The following is a 21,907-nucleotide window of genomic DNA, read 5'->3' as shown; positions in this document are numbered from 1 at the left end:
AGTCCTGGATCTTATCAATTATGAAGTTTGTAAAACAGGAAGGGGAAGAAAGTGCTTGCTGAATGACGTTCAACATCTGGCCAGAAATTAAACATTCCAAAATGTTTCCTAAAATTGCTTCTTGGTAACTTCACTATGCTATTTTAAATTCTTCTACAATGTTTTGCTCTGTATCACTCTCTCTATAGTGAGACCATCCGGATCATGTTGTTTGCAACACCCCCAGACAAATGGTTGTGCACAGCAGCACAAGCCCAAAGGATGCTGTTTGTGTTCTCTCACTACTAAACCTGATTATTTGAAGTTCACAGAAGAAAGTTGTGTTTAACCACAAAAGCAGGGGCAAAATACTGCTAACGTGTTGCAAAACAAGTTCAGACAGAAAGTTCTGATGTGTAGTCCAAACCTGAGTTTTAATTCTGATGGATAGAGTTGCTGCAAATCTCTGATTTTTTCGTCTTTAGCATTTCCCCTCCTTCTCACACCTGGTTTTGAGATTCTCTTTTATCTTTAATTGTATCCCTTTGGCCTGGTATTCCCACGCCCTGAATTGTTCCATTTTCACCCCTCCTTCCTTTTCTTTGAGTTCTCAGACTGGAAAAACACTTATTTTTTTTAAAAAAAGTGTGAAAAGTATTTTTCCCTGTGGAATAGCTGTAATCTTAATTTAATCCTGTTACGTCATCTAACATATTAGCTGGATGCGTTTGTTAGCAGTTGACCTTTTTAAGATCTATGTCCTTGGATTACAGAGACAAACAGAGCTATTTCATTCATGCCTTCAGAAGCTGGCTGCTGATGGGTCACCTGAGGGCAGGAGTGTGGTGCCTGTGCTGGCTGGAAGGATGTAGGTAGCTCAGCTTAGCCCTGTCATTGATGATTTGGTCCCTCACCCCTTTGCACAAAACAGAGAAGAGTGGCTTGAGCACTCTGCACATGCTGCTATCCTGTGGGTTTATAAGAGTTTCATCTGCTTTAACTCGCCTTTTAATAAGTTTGAGGTTTGCAAATGGAGCCCAGCAAAAAGATGCCAGCTATCCAAAACCAAATGCATGTAAAGTATTTAGAGCCTTCTGTAGGTCACAGACCCAAAGGAAAATGCAGAAACTAACTGTCCAGTACAGAAATATCTGGCTAGAAATCCATAACAAAATGTATTGTTTTTGTTTCACTGAGGAATATGATGCAACTCTGTGACAAGTCTAAAGAGCAAGCAAATAAAATACTCTGAATTATTCAACCTAATTGACTAAACAACATTCTTTAGAACCAGTTATTTGTTTAAACTTCATTAGACGTAGAACTTCTTTTTCTTCTTTTCTTCTGTATCTTCCCAGGTAATGTTCTTTCTATTGTTAGGATAACAAACATCCGCAGATTAAATTTCAGTAACTTGAGGCATATGGCCGAATGCTGAATTGTTTCCAAAGATAGTAGATTGGATTTCTGTCTAGGAACAAAATTCATATTGGTAGTAGTTTACATTGCAGTTTGTCTCTGTGTTACATAGTTTAGCAGTTTCTTTTGTTGTTGTTGTTTAATTCAAAGTGTTGTATACAGCTTTCCTTTGAGCTCTATGGGACATTCAGCTGATCTTCAGGCATCGTCTTTCTGATAACGCTCATGCTCCACCTGGCTTTTCTGTAGGTAGCTTTAATGCAAACATGCTAGTTAATGTGAAATAAATGTAGCAGTTGTACTCTCAACAAAGACAAAAATTGCTGACACGCAGAGGAGAACAGTTGTCCAATGCTGCTCTTGGTATGGTGTGTAGAATTCAATAGTTGGAAGGTTGATAATATTGGAACTAACTGGAACTGGTCCACTCAAAGCCATCCTTTCAAATGGCAAAAGAACTTAGCTTGCAGTACAACTACCTGTGCTCAAACTTTCATGGGTACGGATTTTTCAGTAGAAGTATGCATGCATATATATGTGTGCTTGAGAGATTGTCTTTGGTTTTCATTCTGAAATGTTCTCATGTGAAGATAGAAATGTCTCACATGTACTTAGGAAAGTCTGCACTGGACTATCACCTCGCTTCTAAAATTTAAAAATCTGCTGAATTTGCCACACAAATCCATCAGTCTAGACTAGCCTTTGTCAGTGAAATGTTTAGTCCACCTTAGGATTACAGTAAATAGTCAGATTCCCTCATGACAAATGAGGGTTAAGAACCTGTATGGAGATAGCACCTTGCTCTGAAAAGGTCACTGCTGTCTGCCTTTCCCATTGCCCCAGTATGCTGTTAGATAATGTGAAATACACTGCTTAACACTTCTTGTTTCTTTAACAGGCAAAACGAAGGCTGGAGCTAGGAGAAAGTGGCCACCAGTACCTTGCTGAAGGACTAAAGACTCCAAAGGGGAAAGGAAGAGCTGCAACAAGAAGTCCAGATAGTCCAAAAAGTAAGGGAACTTGTAATACGCTACATGGCACAGAGTTTTCAATTTTACTAGCTTGAGATCAAAGCAAACCAGTACCATGTGCTTCATCACTCAGCTAAAAGAGTGTGTGTGTTGCTGTCCTCACCTGGATGCACGTGCAGCAAACTCAAGCACGCAGACAGGCAACATGCTGTGTGGTCGGTGGAGGGCTGTTGAGAGGCTGCAGAGGCTCCTGGCTGCTGGATCTGTCCTGCTGCAGGCTGGGCAGCCTGCAGCTTCTCTGGTCCAGGAACCATCTTCAGCCAAGTGCGTGTAGCTGGGTACTCTTAGGAGAGGTAGATGCTGAGGAATCAGAGTATTATGATGGGATCAAATGCACAGTTATGAGGCAAGGCTAATCAGGGAAGTCTCTTCTTCAACGACTAAAGTTACGGCAGGTGATTGGCAGGGCTCATTTCCCCAGGCAGGGATTTGCAAAGAACGGTAGCTGTGCTTCAGCGATGTTACATGTTCAATGCTGTCTGTGGCCTCTGATCTGCTTCTCTCCCTGCAGTACAGCCAGATTATTGCTGCCACTGTTTAGTGTCTGTTTTAAATTGAAGTGCATTCTCACAGAAGCTCAATATATCATTTAGAGCATAGGATATGCTGCAGTGTTTATCAGGCTGTATAGAGGACGTTATTGCTGCATGAGCAGGAACGCATGCCATTTGAGGTGGGGGGGGTCAAGTAGCCTCTTGCCATTCTTATGCTGATGCTCTTATTCTTCCCCTAACCCCCAAATTTAAAAACCAACCAACCAAAAACAACAACAACAAAACCCACGCTGTGCTCTAAACACACGATGCCACTTAACTGAGATGACTTCCTCCATTTCCCAGTACAAACAAGCCCTGAAGCTCCCAAAGAACGCGGTACAGGTGGCTTTCTTTGCAAGCAGGCAATGAATTGGTTTTCACTGAAAAGCCATCGTATTCTTAAAAATATTTCATGGCAGTCTAAAATTTTACTTTCAGGTGGGATTTCAGTTTAGACTGACTTTCTCAATTAAGTGTGAGACCTGAATCTTGAAAATATGGAAATGACCAGCAGATCAGCATAAGACCCATCCTGTGCAGTATTTCACTTGACCTAAAGCAAATGAAAGGTTTGAGAAGTACAATAAAGGTTTTGCTAACAGTGATGATCATACCACAGGGAAACTTTCAACCCAGCAGGCTTCTAATAATGTCTGGCTTATTTCCTTTGACACAAAGGCCTTGAACATTCAGAATTAGAAATTATTCTGCTCCATATATTTAAACTCTTAAAAACTCATCTATTCAACATATTGATGCTACATTTGTGTGTGAAAGCAGTGAATTATAAGATTGAAGCCGTTCGCTGACTTCTCATTTAAAAGAAATGGATGCTCTTGCCCTGTTTGAGCATTGTTTGGTTATGGAGAAATTATGATTATAAATTGCATCTCATGTCAATCTCATCTAATTCACTTGAGCTTTTTGTAAATCATGGATTCTGGCACTGATGGAATCTGTCATTTTGTTCACCCACTGAAGTACACCTAAGTCCTGCTCAATTGCATGTGAAACACTTATCTTACCAGAGGGGAAAATCAAACCCTGATGAAAGCTGGCTATCAGCCTGATGAAGGAGAGTCATAGGGGGATTTTTGGTATTGCTGCCAGGATAAATAGATACTAAAAATACTATTAAGAATTCACAAAGTGAAAGCCAAAGTAGAATATTCCTATATGTAACCATCAGACTAATGGAAATATTTGCATTTAAAAAAATACACGTATTTGCTCATGTACCTGTGATTTTTGGAAAAGTACATCTTGAAATACAAATAAATACCCAGTGGTAAGTTGTGTCAGTGCAGACATTTGAGAGATTTCTTTAGTAAATATGAAAGAAACGTCTGTAATATGTATCCTTTCATTTCTGGATACTGCTTTTGGAACCAATATGAGAAAATTGATTTGTCTTTTTTTTTCTTCTTCTTCTCTCTCCAAGCTCCAAAATCTCCTTCAGAAAAGACTCGGTATGATACATCACTTGGACTTCTAACAAAGAAGTTCATTCAGTTGCTGAGCCAATCTCCTGATGGGGTCCTAGATTTGAACAGAGCGGCAGAGGTCCTCAAGGTGCAAAAAAGGAGGATTTACGATATCACCAATGTACTGGAAGGCATCCATCTCATTAAGAAAAAATCCAAAAACAACATTCAGTGGATGTGAGTATTCATTATCCTTTTCCATTCCTCCTGGCTGGTTTCACTCTTACAGGGTAGCAATATTCTTCTTCTCCCACTTTCCATTCTAACATTTTGCTCCAAGTAATCGTCCAAAGTGCCTTCTATCAGGACAAAGCTTTCTTTTTCAGTTAATTAAGACATATTTTCAGTGTATAAATAGTGTTTCTTAAGGAAATTAATTCCACGTTTTGTCTGCATACTGGATTAACTAATTTGTTTCTGCAGGTGGAGGAAGTTTTTGTGTGCGCATCTTTACCTACTGTCTTCCTCAGTCTTTTTCAGGGTGTAGTTAAAGTAGAGGGGAGTTAGATGCAACATTTTGTAAATGCTTAGTAATATTCTACTTTTCTATCTTGAAATATGTTGTCATGATAAAACTTTTTTTTTTTTTTCCTGGAATGTGTAGTTTATGTTGACACGCCATGGGCAGGTTTAGGAGGAAAGGCCTAGGAAATTGATGTGCAGTGTAAAACCCTGCCTTTTTGCTTTCCTGTACCATAGTGTCCAGCTTTACAAATGTTCAAAAGGTGTCTTTGTTCTTTGGGTTTGTAGGGGCTGCAGTCTGTCAGAGGATGGTGGTATGATGGCACAGCGTCAAGGCCTCACAAAGGAGGTGACTGAACTGACTCAGGAAGAGAAGAAACTGGATGAGCTAATCCAAAGCTGCACCCTGGACCTCAAGTTGCTCACAGAGGACTCAGAGAATCAGAGATATCCTTTTTGCAAAAACCTCAAAGATGGTCAGTCTTCTTGCTGTTCCTGTAGTACCAGGAAAATTCTTCCAAGGAATGTGATACACAGCATCAGACATTTCCAGAGATTGGATAACTGGTTTTGATGTATTTTTATCTGAAAGTTGCCTAAACCACTTGTACCTGGAATGCACAAAAAATAAAAAAGTGGTACATGAAGTAGTCCATAACAACAATGTTCACGTAGAGTAGAACCAAGAATTTAGCTGATTAATGAGTGATGACATCCAAAGCCCTGTGCTATTTAGACTGTTTTGAGCCTATTGCAAACCCCATTTTGTATGTGCAGAAGGCACGGAGACAAATACTTTGCAAGGTAACAGGTGTATGTGTGTGTACTCGTTATGCAATACTTTTTTTTATATATTAAACTTTGTACATAAATTACAGGCCCAGAGAGGAAAATAAAGTTGGGAGTCAGTTTAGTTTGAAGCTTGCAACAAATTTTCAAATTTCTCTGGTTAGAGAATCTATAATGAAATATAGAAAAATATGTAAATACTTTTATGAGCTCCTCAGAAAGTCTATTTTAGACTAAATTAATGTAATAGCAATGCCCGATTGCATAAGGTTTGCGTGACTTTTGGTATTTTGGCTGCTAAAACGTCTCATAATTAACTAGTTCTCATTTTCAGTAAGTTTCCCACCTGGAGAGCATTTTATTAAATACTGATGTGAAAACTTTTATTACTTTACATAGTCAGTAGTTCTTAAAGAGCATCTAATAAACTTATTCTCTGTTTTGAAGGATAGCAAATAACTATGGGAGTGTCAGTAAAAAGGTAGTGTGAATAATGCAAATACTGTCTTTTGACTGCTTACATCTCAAAATGCATATGAAGGTGAGATCACTGAGTGGCATAGAGAGTAAGGTTAGCACTGTCCTCAAATAGGAGTTTGGTCCATGAACAGGTTTAAGGGAGACAAAACTGAGTATTATGATTCCCTATTTGTATCACCAACTATTGGTGTGGTAGAGATCCCTGCCCTGTGGTAGCTGTCTCCCTAGGGGATGGGTGAGGAGGGATCACCGTTAGCAGTATGCTACATGGTCAGGCACATGTAGAGGTGTTGGCCTCGTGCTCTCGGATTTAGGAGAGCCTAGTCCCCAAATCCTTTTGTGACTCCAAGTTTACTGATAATACTAGAGATTATTGAGGAAGTAAAGCTGAAGCGTTCAACCTGGGGATGAATCTGATCACATCCCAGCACTGTCTTTAGCTTATCTTACTGAAGACTCACATAGGATGGCTCACTGAATGCTCAAGGAGCTGAGAAGCCTCTTCCTTTGCTTAATCTCTGAAGGCAAAATTTCTGCTTTTGAAGATTTTTCTTTTTCCTCATGATTATGTGGGACCTAAACATTGTGCCCAGCCTGTGTACTTTCTCGTCTCTCTTTAAAAACAGTCAAAAAATAACTGATTGCAACTTTAAATGTTTTGGTATGTGACCAACATTATCTTGGGGAGCTTTTGGCTATGGCATTGAAGGTTGTTTTATTTGAAAAATGGGGAATCCTTTCCTTTGTTCATATCACGTTAGACACTGTTGCTGTAATTTGTACTTCGGATTTGCAAACCTTGCTGTACCTTCCTGAAGGAGTGGTATAAGTCATGGTAAAAGCCATTTGCATGAAAGCTGACCTGCCATTTTGCCTCCTGACCTGATACTTTGCATTTGGTCCAAGTTAGATGTGAGACACATTTGTTGTTGAGCCTGGGCAGGTTGTGTTGCTGTGCTGTGCAGTAACAGTACACGTTCAACAAAATCTTCCACATCTATGCCCCAGAAAATGTAATGATAAATGAGATCCTGTTTCTACAGGGTAAACATTGTGTTAGATAACTCACAGATGACAAAAATAAAGAGCTGGAAGCGCTTGCATACGATGCTGGCTGTTTGCCGTTCCAAGCACTCAGTTGCACAGGTCAGTAACTGAGGCACCATTGTGCAGTAACACACCAAAACACTCATACTGAATTGAGCAAGTCCATGCTGAACAGCCAAACATTCATGTTCATTCCATGCTTAGAACTGGAAATCAACTTTCTACACTGTGAAGTTTTTTGAAGTAGCTGTTTAAACAGTTCTTTAAAATAGTTGGGCTACCTAGATAAATGTTTACCTAAGGAAGAAAAAAAAAAATCCTCAAGTGAAAATTAATATTTTCATTTCATTGATGACTTCAAAAATATATTGTACAAGTGCATCTATAACATGCATCTCTAAATTCCTTTACGATTTTCTGTGATTTCCAGTTGATTCTATTTTGACTGAGTGTAAAACTTTTCCTTAATGCAGTCTCTGAGTAACTGCAGATTGTTGAGCTTTACTTGTACATGTGTGAAGGAAAAGAGATAGCACTCAGAACAGACAACTCCTTTTGTCTCTCAATAGTGGCTCCAGCTGTTAGATCAAAGGGAAGTTCTCACTCTGATTACAATTGCAGCCAGTGTAGAGAATAGGAAACTTTGGGCTAAGAGTAATGTAGCTGTGAGAAAGTGGAAAAATAATTTGCAGAATTTTGCCTTTTCTACTGGTCTAGATATATTGTAACCCAGGTTGGAAAATTCCTTAACGGTGATTACATTAGCTTATGTAACATACCAAGATATTCGAAAAATTAGTGGCCTTAAAGACCAAACTGTTATAGTTGTGAAAGCTCCTCCAGAAACAAGACTTGAAGTGCCTGACCCAGCGGAGGTAAGGAGAACCCGACTTATCCTGCCAGGTTATCATTTTTCTATACATGGAGCAAGCGTGCTGTGAATTTTACTGTGGAAACTGATGCCCAAGCTGGATTATACTGGCATACAGTACCACGTTCATCTGTCTTAAAAGATTTAGATATTTATTTTTTGTAAAGAAAAAAGGAAGGAGAATCTTAAAATCTTAAAAAATCATTTTACACAAGGCAAGCATTATTTGTTCATTTTCTCTCAATGCCAGCTTTCCCTTCAGGGTAATCCGTGCTATTTACGGATTATTCTCTTTTCTTATACTTTATGTAAAAAGAGAGCTCTTCCTTGACAGTTGAAAATTCCCTGTTCATAAACCACTAAAATCTTTCTCTTAAGAGATTCAGCTCTTATTTTTCTAGCTTTATGTAGTTTTAGTCCAAAAGTTCATGGATAACTCAAAGACTGAAACATCTGGATGACTCATACTACTGATACCCTAATTAGAAGAGACATGTTTTTATGTAGGATTCTCTTTTTTGAAGTATTAAAGTTACTGTAGAAACTTATTTTACTCCTAGAATCTGTTCTAACCCTTCCGTCATCATCTCTGCTTTATTTAAACTGATTTTAACACATCTGCATTAAACTTCTTACATTCTACTAGCACACTTTTTGTTTGCTTTTGTGAAATGTGTAGGGATGGGGATTTCTTTTTCTTCTTTATTACAATCACTTGTGTTTCTGAAGCTGCCTGGGTGCATCTTTGTCCTTCTTCTGTTGCCCCTCATTGCTCAAGCCACAGTCTCTCACTGCCAGCTTTTGTCTGTGAGATATCTGGCTCTACTTCCTTTGTCCTCATTTGGTTTCTTTTCCTTATTTCAGGTAGATGGCTAGGGTAAATCAGTTGCTTTTCATTTCCTTTACCTGATTTCACAATTGTGGAGAAAATGTTTCAGGTGATTTTTCTTTGAATATACCCTCAGGGAGTAGATTTATATCATTTCTCTCCTAGTTTATGAACTACATGGTTCATCTGCGCCTGGAGTTTTAGCTCTTCATGGCAAAAGTGTGCTGTTTTACAATTCCTGGTTAAAATGGAGACCCAAGTATGCTGGACAAATTTAAATGCTTTGCATGAGCCAGAGCTTTAGAGAGGCAAATAGAGTACCTTATTTTTTCACTCAAAGTGCAGAGAGAAAACTAAAACTCAAAATCCTCCATGCTGTGTTCATGCCTCTGCCTTATTCTTTTGTCTTTAATGTCTAGCTGGTTCCCCCGAGCCCAGAGATACCTGCAGTCACAGACTGCAGATATTCATGCTCTATGACTTCTCTTACCAAGATTCTTCACTTGCATAGGTCCATTATGGTTTCCATCCTTTTTTTTCCTCCCACTTTGATCCTAGGTGTAGGTTTTGGAAGAAAAATCATTTTGCTGCAGTAAGGAAGGAACATTTTTTTAAATCAGCATCCATATGTTTATATATACATACATATATATATACACACAAACACACACCATTATCATTGCTTTCTTCCCTGATTCTTTCCCCATGGTATTACACTTTTAGATTTTTAATTCAGTGAAATCAGACAGGGAGAGAAAGAGAGAGAGAGAGAGAGAGAGAGAGAGATATGCATGCCATCATTAAAACTAGTGCCTAGACCTCCCTTATGCTATATACCCAACTCACTCATTTGATTTTTCAGCTTCAGGCAGTAAGAAGTCTTATTTCTTTCTCTCATTTGCAGTTATATTTCAGCACTGTCTACAAATCCTGCTCTCCCCATCTTCTTTTTTCTAATTACCTATAGCATTGCTCCTTGCTATTTTCTGTGCCCTGAGGTACTCCTGTTCTTTTGTTCTCTATACCTGTAAATGCGGTCTGCAATGCTATATAACTGCCAAAGCACAAATAACGTGAGGAACTTTTTGTGAAAGTGCACAATGATATGAGCTTGGAAGAAGTCTGCCAAGAGGTATATAATGTCTGTATTCATGCTTTTTTAACTCTATTAATGTAATACAGCTGCAGTAGGTTTATATTTAACCAGAACTATTTATGATTTTCCATCTTAACACTATGAACAACTTCAGAGATTTTTTTATCTGTCTGTAGTATGCCATCTCATTTTATTGCATCAGTGTGAAAGCTAAGAAAACTTGACTTTCTGAAATGGACTAAAAGTTCCTGCTATTCAGGAATACTTTTCAAATTAGAGTTGCTTCCTTGAGAGGGCAGAAGGACCTCAAGCTTATTTATAAAATAAGCTTTGTTGATGAAAATGGGTTGTTGTTGTTGTTATTTGGAATAACTTCCCTGATAAACAGGTGAACTTACAGCACTTTGAATTCAGTGTGAATCAGCGCTGAAAGTTTTTTGTGTGAGTGGGGAGGTTCTGACAAATTTACACAAATACATCCAATATTATGAATAACAATAAAACCAAAGTCTTGGATACCATTGTTCTGTTCCATCAGAATGCTCCAGGTTCTTATGATTGTTAGAAAACGTCAGGAGTTCAATCCTCTACCTCTCTCTGGTTGTGAGGACATACGTAAAATGGTGGGTTTCTGAGATTTGTGGGCTGAAAACGGTAGGAAAAGCTTTTACATTCTCTTCCAGTTTACAAGATACATTAGCAAAGTCATCTTCAGAAGATGTATGGGGGATTTCACATTTTTTTTGGTCAGTAAAAAAATGTTTAAACATTCACACACCATTAATAACTTAATGTGAATTGTCAGTTCTGTCAAGTTCATTACTGTAACACCTTACTGGTATTTGTTTTGTTAGCAGAGTGCATTGATACATTTATCTAGCACGCAAGGACCTATTGAAGTTTATCTGTGCCCAGAGGAAAACGATGCCCTCAGTCCAATGAAAACCTATAGTCAGGACCACAACGGAAATATTTCGAAAACTATTTCCAAAGGTAAAATGATTTATTTCTAATATTAAAAGCCTTCCTCCGTGCTTTTGTACAGGATTTCATCTTGAACTGTAGATATCTGGTTCTTATTTTTTGGCTTTATTTTTCTAAGTAAAAAGGTAAGGTAACCATTTTCCACTATGTCTTTCTGGTGCATACTGGGGGAACAAATGTTTTCCTCTGCATCAGGTATTTAAAATAAGCCTCATATGTAACTAAAGTTTATGCACTATTGAAGAAAAACAATTTTGTTCCTGCAACATTTTCAAATAGGACAGTAGCAGAAAGATTTGTCTCAACACCAGGCAGAAATCTTGGTGTGTTGGTATATACATCTGCACAGTGTCGCTGATATCATCTGCTGCTTAGAAAGTTTGTACTTTGAAGTACTTCAGGTGTATGAATTCCACTGAAAAAAAAATGTCATCTTTCACTTCATTTTATTCAGTAGTTGTTTAGATCTTGTAAACTAATATTTTTATTGGAGAAGTCAGTGGTGTTAGAACATGAGTATTTTTGAGAAGACCTTTGTAACACAGAAAAACAGGCTACAAATGATCTGAACTGAAGGGCATTTTTTTGTTTAAATGATGCTTTATGAAAGGCCCTTTAGACTTTGTGCCATCCATGTCTATTAGTTCTAATAGGATTAAATGTATCATCTTCCCCCGCCCCCCCTTCTCTTACAGAAGTGGCTTCTGCTAACTCAGGACAAGGTGACTGCTCAGTAAATATGGCAACAATCTCTCCACTGGCTTCTCCAGCCAACCTTCTCCAGCAGACCGAGGACCAAATTCCCTCAAACTTTGAAGGACCATTTGTGAATTTGCTGCCTCCTCTGCTTCAGGAAGATTATTTGCTGAGCCTTGGGGATGAAGAAGGCATCAGTGATCTCTTTGATGCTTATGATTTAGAGAAGCTTCCTTCATTGGTGGATGAATTTATATACAGCTGATTCTCTTAAAAGATGCCTGTGTCTAAATCATGTTTTTAATGGAATCAAAACACATGCCATCATTCAGAGTTGTCGCCAACTTACCATAAAATAGCATTATTACAGAAACTAGGCTCTTGAACACTTTGATATTTTAATTTAATATTCCCTAAAATACTACAAACAACAACTGAAGGCTTTTACAAGGTCTTCTTCTTGACCCCAAGCTCCAGCGCCTTGTGAGTCAGCAAGGGCAAGCAGGTGACTGTAAATGTTTTTGTTTTCACACTCCCCCAGTCTCTGCTTACCATGACAAGTGGGCTTATGGAGAAGGGCTCAATGAACTGGCTTAGTCATAAGTAACAATTTTATAATAGTATTTCAGGTCGTGCCTTCTGCAGAGAATGCATGTCTTTTGAGCATCACAACATGGATTGTACCTGCAGTAAACATAAATATGAAGTAATGCAAAAGTGTGAAATGGGATTATTCAGCTACTTGTGGGAATGTTTAAATTGCTGTCATAATGCTCATTTTGAGCAGTGTATATGTCTCATTATGAGGTCAAATACTTATGTCCTTAAAAGCTTTTAATAAAAAATACACTGTAAATGTAGTGTATATTGCAAATATTGAAAAGTATAAAGTTCTGCCACTTCTCGTAGTAATCACAGATTTTTTAAAATGCTTGTGTGTGTGTGTGTGTGTGTGAAAGTAGTTTTTGTTGGTTGTTTTTTTAAACTAGAACGAAGATGCACAGTTCAATTTTACTGCCCCCAGCGTGCATTAGAACTGGTACATAAATTTTTGTGGTACTAAGTGGGGCTTTGTGTTAAGTGCCTACTAGAGATGCACTGTGGGTTTTTCCCTCTATGGAAAACACTTATGCCAAGCTTTGTTTGTTCAATATATCATATTTATCTCAGTGGGTTAGCTTCCTCTGCTTACAGCTTTTTATAATTCTCTTCGCCAGCAAAATTGAACTAATTTTTTTTTTTTCCAAAGTACATAACTGTAAGTACCACATCAACTGAATTGCATTTATTTTTTGAAGATCTTTGGTAGTATAGTATAATACCAATATTTATTTTTTTGAAAGTGAGAGGAATTCTAAGAAGTCTTAAATAATTTTTTTTTTGAGTGTAAAATATGTTGCCATGTTCTGGGCTAAATTAATGTAATGTTGATTAGATGATGCCCATATAATCCTTTTTGTTTGCGTTACCGTTGTGCTTATCTGACATATTCAGAAAATTAGTACTATTTGTACTGTAGTAGAATATTATGTATGCAGGTTTTCTGGTACCATTTGAGTTGCTGCTATGAAAGCTCACACATGAAAAGGCAAGAAGTCACAGTACTAATAAGAAAACTGTATGACTGTGTGAGTTTTGGAATATAACAAATGTATAAAGGGCAACACATAAAGAACTGTTAAACAGTGTTAAGTGTGTGTTTATATGTACAAATGTGTGCATAGATCATTCAGCAGTTGTATTTAAGTTGATATATGTTTCAACTCACACTTTAGTTATCTAGCAGTTTTGTATAATAGAATTAATTTGTAAACACTGCCAGAATATTTTCTAGCTGGTTTGTAATTTTTTAAGAGTTTTTTTAGATGTGGATCTGTAAATAAAAATGTAGTATTTAAAGTTTTCGTCTTGTGGAAGAGGACAGTAAAAGTTGTGTGAGCATGAAGATTTGTGAGACAAAGGGGCACTTTTGAGGGGGAAAAGAAAATGAAGACTAATGCAGACCATCTTTTTTTTCTTGTACAAATTAAACACTTGTCCCAGTGTGCGTGGGCAAAATACTAATCTAATTTAGCTTTGCATTGTATGCTAGTTTAAAAAAACTGTAACATACTGTAAAAAAAAAAAAAAAAGGAACAAAAAAAAACTTTTATGGTGAGTTTTGTAAATAGATTTATTAAAGGATGACCTGTTCTCTAGCTGTGATCTTACCACTTCAAATGGATGTAATTTGAATAAATTTTGTATGGTAATGAATCAATAAAAGATTTTTTAAAGAGTTTAGAATTGTATATTTCTTTTTAAAAGTATTCTTACTCTTGGTGTCTATCATGCTTTTTCTTGGAACCTAGCTGTTAATATTTTCATTATTAGTGCTGCTCACACATTTGATACCAGCTGAGTTCTGTGGTTATTAATTCATATGGAAACAAGAACAGAAAAGGACATATGTAAAGAAAAACAGTAGGAGATCCAGAAGTTGAGGTAGTATAGGTTTATTTTTATTGATTCCATTCCCCCCCCCCCCCCCCCCCAACCCTAGAACAGACTTCTTGGAAATTTCATAGAAACTTATTTTTTCCAAATTAAGTAAGATGACATAAATTTTTGAGGATGTTTGCTTTCCTCCAGATAGTTGTCCAGGGGTGTCTCTTACTAGTAGTTTTAACAAAAGAGTTCTGCTTGCTTGTGAGTCATCTCCAATAGTATTGCATCAGGTGCACATTTACAAACTTGTTCTCCCTTTCTAGTCTTGGTGATGCATGGCCAATAAGTTCTGAGGGGAAAAAACAAACAAACAAACAAAAAGTATCAGGATCATAAAAATCACAGAAACATGGTTTGCTTGATTAAGTGTCATACTTCTGAGTAAGTCAAGTGTGTTTTTTCATCTTTCCTGCACACAAGGAGAAAGCAACAATTTTATCTCTTTACACCGTTGTCTGTACTCTTAACTTCTGCACATAGCAATACTGAAGGGAAGACTACAGAGAAGATCCTCAGTTATTCCCTCAGTTATTCTGTATTCCCAATAAATAATTAGAGGGCTAGAGGACTGCTTTCTCTGAACTGTTTATAGCAGTGATGACAATAAATGTCATCTTTTTGTCTCTCCTGTCATGGCTCCCTGACCCATTCTGTTTCTCTGATCTACAGCTGCCATAAGCACTTTTTAATTTGCCCCTAGAATCTGCTTCTGATTGCTGTTTTTCTTTTCTCTGTCCTCTTGCTTCTCCTTTCTACATAGTTTAAGAGGTGTTGAGCTCCAGGTAAACTAACAGTTAAAATACTCCCTTCTGCTCCTCTGAGCTAGCACAGTGTGCTTCAGCATCACTCAGCATACAAACATTAGTTTCAGGTAGGCACCGTTTTGGCCTACGTATGCTGCATTTCTTAGCTGCCAGCAGATGGAAAAAGGATTCTGAGAAATCTGTCAGAACTGGACTAACTGAAGTGCAGCTATACGTTCCTTCACATAGAGGAGTTTACTCCTGGGGAGGTCACTTACACTTGAACAAGTAAATTATGCTGTTGTCTTGATGCAGACACAGATGTTTTTGTTGTAGAAAAAGTATGAAAGTTAGTAAGGTGCTCTTTGTAGTTTGAGACTACTATATGTTTAGAAGCACCAAATTTAGTTGTATATAGAAAGCCTAATAACCTTTTTTTTCTTCTGATTGTGTCAATGTTCATTGCCATTGGTGTTCTTGGAGTCAACATTGCTCAAGGTTAATCAACTTAGAAACCTTTACTATAATGTCAGTAGAGGGATATTAACAAAAACAAGTAGAATTCATCTTCCTATTTTGCTTTTCTTGGCAAAGCATGATCTACCTGCATATTACCTTACATCTAAGCAAAGATTAGTAGAATGCTTTGTCTTTGTGATGCTTTGTCTTTGTGAAGACTGGGACTTTCTTTAAACCTTTTTCTTTCTAAAATTTGTCAGGAAAAAAGTGCAATGTCTAACAGGAAAAAAAAAAAAAAAAAAAAAAAAGGACTACTTGAGTAGCTGTCAAGGTTGAGTCTTGCTGACACAAGAGTAGATAGATCCTCCTAAACTGAAGGAATGGAGGAAGAAATCTAATTTCTTGTATCTAACTTTAGGAATCATCGTTTCTTTCCTGCATGCCTTCCTGCTTACTCCCCCACCCAGGGCTGCATGTCAGTGATCAGAGAAAAAGGTTATCAAAAAGCTTTGGGCCCTCACTTCCCTGGCTGTTTCCCTTCCATAAGGCCATTAGTTGAGATACTCTAGAACAACTAAGGGTGTATCTCTTACTAACCCTGAGCTAAACGTGAGTTTTGTATTTTATTTTCCTAGTAGTATTTGCATTTCCAAAATGTGTACCTGTTTCTGCAAAACCCAGAATGACTTTAGATGGTAAGCCAGGCTGAGACTGGAGCCTGAGTCCATCATCCCTGGGCAGCAGAAGTAAGCTACGCAGGCCGTCTGGGAAGCACATATCCTAAAGCTCTTTTGAGGGAACTCAGGGACTGAAACTATATTGCCAGTCTTCTCAAGGTCAGTGCTGGGACTTCCAGCTGCTGTCTCTTAAAAAGCAACTTTCCCAGATGGGCATAGCTAAGCTTTCTTACCATACTCATCTGCTTCCCTTGCCACCTGCTGGGGCACTACCAGCAATCTCTGTGCAGCATGATTTTTTTAATTATTATTATTATTTTTTATTTTTTAAATGGATATGCTCCAAAGCAGTTTAGACTTGTGAGCTTCAAAAGCACTTACAGGGTGCCTTCCATGTTGTAGCTACATCCTAGGACTGAATAGGACTGTGCTGGCACAAGGGCTGCTTGATATTACGAATTCTTGGCAGTGGGACAAAGTAAGGGCTCTGCCGGATCATGCTGAAACTGATCAGCATGGCCTATTTCTGTCACTAGGTATGGGATTCGCAGAGAGCTGCTGTTATTCCTGCCTGGGAGCTGCTCTGGGAGCTCACTGCCTCCCCTTAATAAATACCGTTCTGTGAATCTTGGCCATCTGGAGATTTTGGATAGGTCTTGCTGGCTATCTGTGCTCTGCTCTTTTAGTTGACCACAAAACAGCACTGATGTCTGCCCAGTTTTGTTTAACCACAGGGCTAACTAACACTTGGCTCGTCAAGATAACTGTGGGTTAGGGCAGTGATCCCAGAATAGACGAGTTTAATTCAAGGACTGAAAATGAAATAACAACAACAACAAAAATAAAATAAATAAATAAACACAGGAAACTGAAAAGGGAAGAGAATCCCTAACCCACTAGGAAAGCAGTTAAAACACAAAGATTGGTAATACATATATCGCTACTCACTGACATACCAAGGACTACTTACACCGTACTGTGAAGGAGGATGTCTAAAATAGGTTAACGCATCTACCGATTTTAAGACAATTGTCTTCTGGGCTAAAAATGCTGCAAAAATAATGAGTTGCACATCACTTTGTGTCTCATGGAGAGTATCTCTGAAAAGTACATGCGTGTTTAAACAAAGATCAATCACGAAGGCAGGCGTATGTTAAACTGTAACCATGACTTTGTCATAAGGCCAGGTGATATTAAGAGTGCTTTAGTCCTGCCCATAATGATTTGTTTTTAAAGATTGATTTAAATTATGTGCTTCTTTCTTTCTGTCCCAGTTTTCCTTTCCAAATGTCTCCCATTATGTGGTTGTTATCTTTTTTGTTGTTGTTGTTTGCTTGCTGTGGATGTTGCCAGATGTGTGTGACATAAAATGAGCACCATTTTTAAGATGGAGGAGGAGGAGGAGGAGGGGAAGTGATATTCATAGCAAGTTGCCAAACTTTGCCTCCTAGCAGACCGATAGGCCTATTATGGGACGCACCTGGGGCTTTCATTCCCTTCCCCTCCAGTTTGAGGGAGACTAAAGGCGGCTATCTGCGGTGAAGTAATGATTCCACAGGCTCGTTGTAAAGAGAGCAACTTAACGTGTGAAATATGATTACAAGGGTGGTGGGTTTTATAATCCAAAGCAGGCCACCCCAAAAAACAAAGGTGCCATATAAATAAACTTTCTAGGCTAACCGTGAGCATTACACAGAGCAATGGTATTGTGCTTTGATCTGCAAGGAATCGTAACCTTAAACTTCAGCTGGCTGCTCGGAGCCCCACATTTACTGATTCACGTGTGGACACACACGGATGCGTATATTCCGAAATTCTGACGGGAAAGGTTGCTCCTAGAGCTAGACTGGGGAAAAACAGCGTGAGGAACTTCAGCCATCCAGAGTTAAGTGTGTTAACCAGCGTCTTCAGAAATGGTTTAAATGGAAAAGTCCAAGGAGTTTTGGACTTTGTGGAACAGTGGAAATTAAACACAAGCCCAACAGCGTTAGGCTTTGAGGGGTGATGGAAACCCGGGGCCCTTAGGGCGGCCGCGCCCCGCCGCCCTCTTTTGCCCGCCGCCGGCCGCCGTCGCGGCCCGCCCAGCCCCGCGCGCGGCGGGGCGCTGTGGGCGGGGCGGCCGGGCCGTGATGGCGGAGCCCGGCTGAGGTGAGCGGCGCGCGGCGGGCGGTTGGCGGCCGTTGGCGGGCGGCGGCGCTGGGAGCCCCTGGGGAGGGGGAGGTCGGCGTGGTTCCTGACAGGCCGGGGTGCCGCTGGCCTCCTTGGCCGCCGGGCACGCTGCCGGCTCGTGTTCAGGCCACCATCAATCAGCACCCCCAGGTCCTTTCCTTTGCACAGCTCTCCAGCCACTCTGACCCCGGCCTGTAGCGCTGCATGGGGTTGCTGTGACCAAAGTGGAGGCCCTGGCACTTAGCCATGTTGAACCTCATCCCATTGGCCTCTGCCCATCGACCCAACCTGTCCAGGTCCCTCTGCAGGGCCTTCCTACCCTCTGGCAGATCCATACTTCCCCCCAGCTTGGTGTCTGCCACCTCACTGAGGGTGCACTCAATTCCCTCATCCAAATCATCAATAAATATATTGAAGAGGGTGGGCCCCAACACCTGTCCCTCGGGAACACCACTGATGACCAGTGGCCAGCTGGATTTCACTCTGTTCACCACCCCTCCCTGGGCCCTGCCATCCAGACAGTTTTTAACCCAGCAAAGAGTGTACCTGTCCAAACCATGGGCTGCCAGCTTCTCCACAAAAATACTGTGGGAGACCGTGTCAAAGGCTCTGCTGCAGTCTAGGTAGACTACATCAACAGCCTTTCCCTCATCCACCAGACAGGTCACCCAGTCATAGAAGGAGATGAGGTTGGTCAGGCAGGATTTGCCTTGCATGAACCCATGCTGGCTGGGCTTGATCCCCTGGTTGTCCCACATACATTGTGTGACAGCATTCGAGATGACCTGTTCCGTCACCTTTCCTGGCACCGAGGTCAGGCTGGCAGGCCTGTAGTCCCCCAGGTCCTCCTTACGACGCTTCTTACAGATGGGTGTCACATTAGCAAGTCTCCAGTCATCTGGCACCTCTCTGGATGACCATGACCACGACCACTGATAGATGGTGGAAAGCAACCCAGCAATCACATCCACCAACTCCCTCAGCACACTTGGGTGGATCCCACCTGGGCCCATGGACTTGTGATAGTCCAGGTGGAGCAGCAGGTCTCTTAACTGTTTCCACTTGAACTGTGGGGAGGGTTCTTGTGCTCCTCGTTCCAGACTTGCATGTCGGGAGGCTGCATACCCCGAGGATAAGTGGTCTGGCTAGTAAAGGCAGATACAAATAAGGTGTTTAGAACCTCAGAGTTTTTCCTTAACCTCAGTAGTCATGTTCCCCCCTGTGTCCAGCAAAGAACGGAGATTCTCTTTGGCCCTTCTCTTGCCATTAATATATTTATAAAAACATTTTTGTTATCCTTGACCATAGCCTAGGTTGAGCTCGTGCTGGGCTTTAGCCTTCCTGATTTTTTTCTCTGCATATGCTGGCAGCTTCCTTGTGCTCTCACCGAGTTGCCTGTCCCTTCTTTCACAGGACATAAACTCTTTTTTCCCCCCCTGAGTATACAGCAGAAGTTCCCTGTTCAGCCACGGCAGTCTTCTTCCCCGCCAGCTCATCGTATGGCATGTGGGGACAGCCTTCTACTGCACCTTGAAGACTTCCTACTCACAGAGTGTCCAGCCTTCCTGGACTCCTCTGCCCTTGAGGACTGACTCCCAAGGGACCCTCCCTATCAGTGTCCTGAACAATTCCAAGTCTGCCCTCTGGAAATCCATAATAATCAAAAGTTGTGAATGCCGTTAGCTAAACTTTACTGTTAATCAAACTCTTGAAGGAAATTAAGCTTATGAAAGTGCATTCTCCTTGTCAGTCTGTCCCTTTCCCTTCGTTTGATGCAAATTTTCAACTCCTGTTCGAAGATTTTAAAAAATATGGAGGAGGAGAAGTTTGAAAGGGTACATCAGACTCTCACAAAAATATGATTCTATAAAACAAGGACAAGAAGATTGCTGTCTTGGGGAAGAACGGGGAAAATTTGACAACCGTTGCAGCTTGTCAGCCAGTCAGCAGGTGTACCCCATCTTACTCTCTGGAGGCTTTAAACCTGTCAAAGTAGAAAACAGATTTCTGCAATGGGAGGATGAGTACTTAATGGGCGGTAACTTCTACTTGTGGTTTTCTGTCTGATAGTTCTGGTAGTTCATGCCATATCTTTTATTTTTTATTTTTTCCTCTCCAGGTTTATTGTCCAAAGGGATTTCAGTCTTGCTTAAAAAGGTATGAATTTTAGTTTGGCTGTGCTCTTTCTTTTGTGGGTCATGGAAATAAATTAAGCTTATTTGTTTTGCAAGCTGTTCCATTATATCAGAAAAGTTTCTAGAAGAGACTGGGGGGCCCAAACCAAAACATTTTTTTCCTTACCTGTGTTGAGTTGATTACATATTCCCGTGTTGTATCAGTGGTATAAAGCAGTGTTGCCTTTTTTATCCTCTGCAGTGTAAGTGATGTGGAGCATCATGAGCTAGAGCAGGTGTAGGTACACAAAGGGAGTTTGCATGGAGGAAGCATTTATATGTTGGGATGAGCCAGCACCTGAACAGTTAAGCCATGCTGTTTTTTATGTACTGTATAAACTTGCCTTATTTTGTCTTTTGGTGTTTGCATTTCCATATAAAGCGCTGCTGATAACTGAAAATCTACCCTCGCTTGTTTGCACCAGAACAGATTTGTAGTGAAGATGTAGGAGCAGTTCTTTCTAGTCCTGTTACTTTCTGACAAACCAGAAAACTACCTGCCATCCCTTTCTCAGTTCCTGTAAGATCATTTTAAAAGCACGTAACTGGCATCTTTATCTGGTGTCTGTATTTCTGTATAGCTGTTTAAAGTGTGTTTAGTTTGGTGCATAAAATCTTATTTTCAATATACGTGCACGCTTTACAGGACGAGGTAGTGATATGACCTCTGGTAAGGTCAAATCCTATTTGTGATCAATTTAGTATTTGACACCGAGGCAGAAAACTTCAGCTTTCTTATTTTAAAAATAATGTTCTTTAGAAATACATGTTACTGTCATTAAGTGATTGCTCATAGATGTAGTCAGCATGCACCTAGATGCGAAGACAGAGGACTAAGTTTGGAAGCCAGTTCATCTCTGAAGTTAAGTTTTATGTGAACTGAAGCTTCTGCATTAGTCGCCCCACCACTGTTACATTTTGTTGTTTAAACTTTTGTGGTGGAAGGTATATGTAGATCAAAACAACAACTCATTTATTGACCTGGATGTCTGTAGCTTAATCGTAATGCTGACTCAGTAATATTAAGCCAGTAAATGTCTGCACTGTTATGGTGCTGCTGAGCGGGAATTCTGATAAACTTTTAGAGTAGGTACTTATTCCAAGAGTCTTTATTGCAAGACTTCTCACAACTTTTTTATCCTTTACTTTTTTTTGGGTGTTTTTCTTCTAGAAGAATGCTGAATAATTAGATGTCTCAATGTCAGGTGCATCCTCTCCGTGATGTCGTTATACTCCTGCTTAAGTTACACACAAGTGTAACGGTTCAAGTTGTGTGAAGTTTTACTTAGAAATATATTTTGCAAGACTGACAAAAACACTCGTATTGGAAAAATGTACAGGTGTTTTACTTCTTCTGTTCTTAAATTATTCAAGAGAAAAATCTGAAAGAATGTTGTAGACCAGTAGCCTGAATTTTCTGATCCCCAAATCTGTTTTACAGAAATTAAGGCCTTGTTTGTTTCATTCTTCACTCTCTATCAGGGCAGTGTTGTAT

General features: G+C 39.7%; 2 protein-coding genes across 3 annotated transcripts in view; both read left to right on the top strand.

The window, feature by feature from the left end:
- The window catches only part of E2F3 (E2F transcription factor 3), a 44,132-nt gene extending 30,138 nt beyond the window's left edge, over positions 1 to 13,994 (top strand). Inside the window, exons 2-7 of one of the 2 annotated variants that reach the window (XM_035319055.1) lie at positions 2,296 to 2,408; positions 4,407 to 4,626; positions 5,200 to 5,358; positions 7,988 to 8,102; positions 10,881 to 11,016; positions 11,703 to 13,994. In XM_035319055.1, coding sequence (XP_035174946.1) covers positions 2,296 to 2,408; positions 4,407 to 4,626; positions 5,200 to 5,358; positions 7,988 to 8,102; positions 10,881 to 11,016; positions 11,703 to 11,968 — 1,009 coding nt within the window. In that variant the 3' untranslated portion in view covers positions 11,969 to 13,994. Of the gene's footprint in view, positions 1 to 2,295; positions 2,409 to 4,406; positions 4,627 to 5,199; positions 5,359 to 7,987; positions 8,103 to 10,877; positions 11,017 to 11,702 lie in introns of both variants that reach the window. The other variant, XM_035319054.1, reaches the window with a different exon arrangement.
- Positions 13,995 to 18,159: 4,165 nt separating this feature from the next.
- Positions 18,160 to 21,907, top strand: part of CDKAL1 (CDK5 regulatory subunit associated protein 1 like 1) — a 422,830-nt gene continuing 419,082 nt past the window's right edge. Inside the window, exons 1-2 of the mRNA XM_035316554.1 lie at positions 18,160 to 18,217; positions 20,358 to 20,395. The gene's annotated coding sequence lies outside the window, so the exon portion shown is untranslated. The remainder of the gene's footprint in view (positions 18,218 to 20,357; positions 20,396 to 21,907) is intronic.

Source organism: Oxyura jamaicensis, chromosome 2, assembly GCF_011077185.1.
Source record: "Oxyura jamaicensis isolate SHBP4307 breed ruddy duck chromosome 2, BPBGC_Ojam_1.0, whole genome shotgun sequence".
Classification (NCBI taxonomy): domain Eukaryota; kingdom Metazoa; phylum Chordata; class Aves; order Anseriformes; family Anatidae; genus Oxyura; species Oxyura jamaicensis.
The sequence above is the reverse complement of the archived record's forward strand: the minus strand, read 5'-3'. Positions and strand labels throughout refer to the sequence as shown.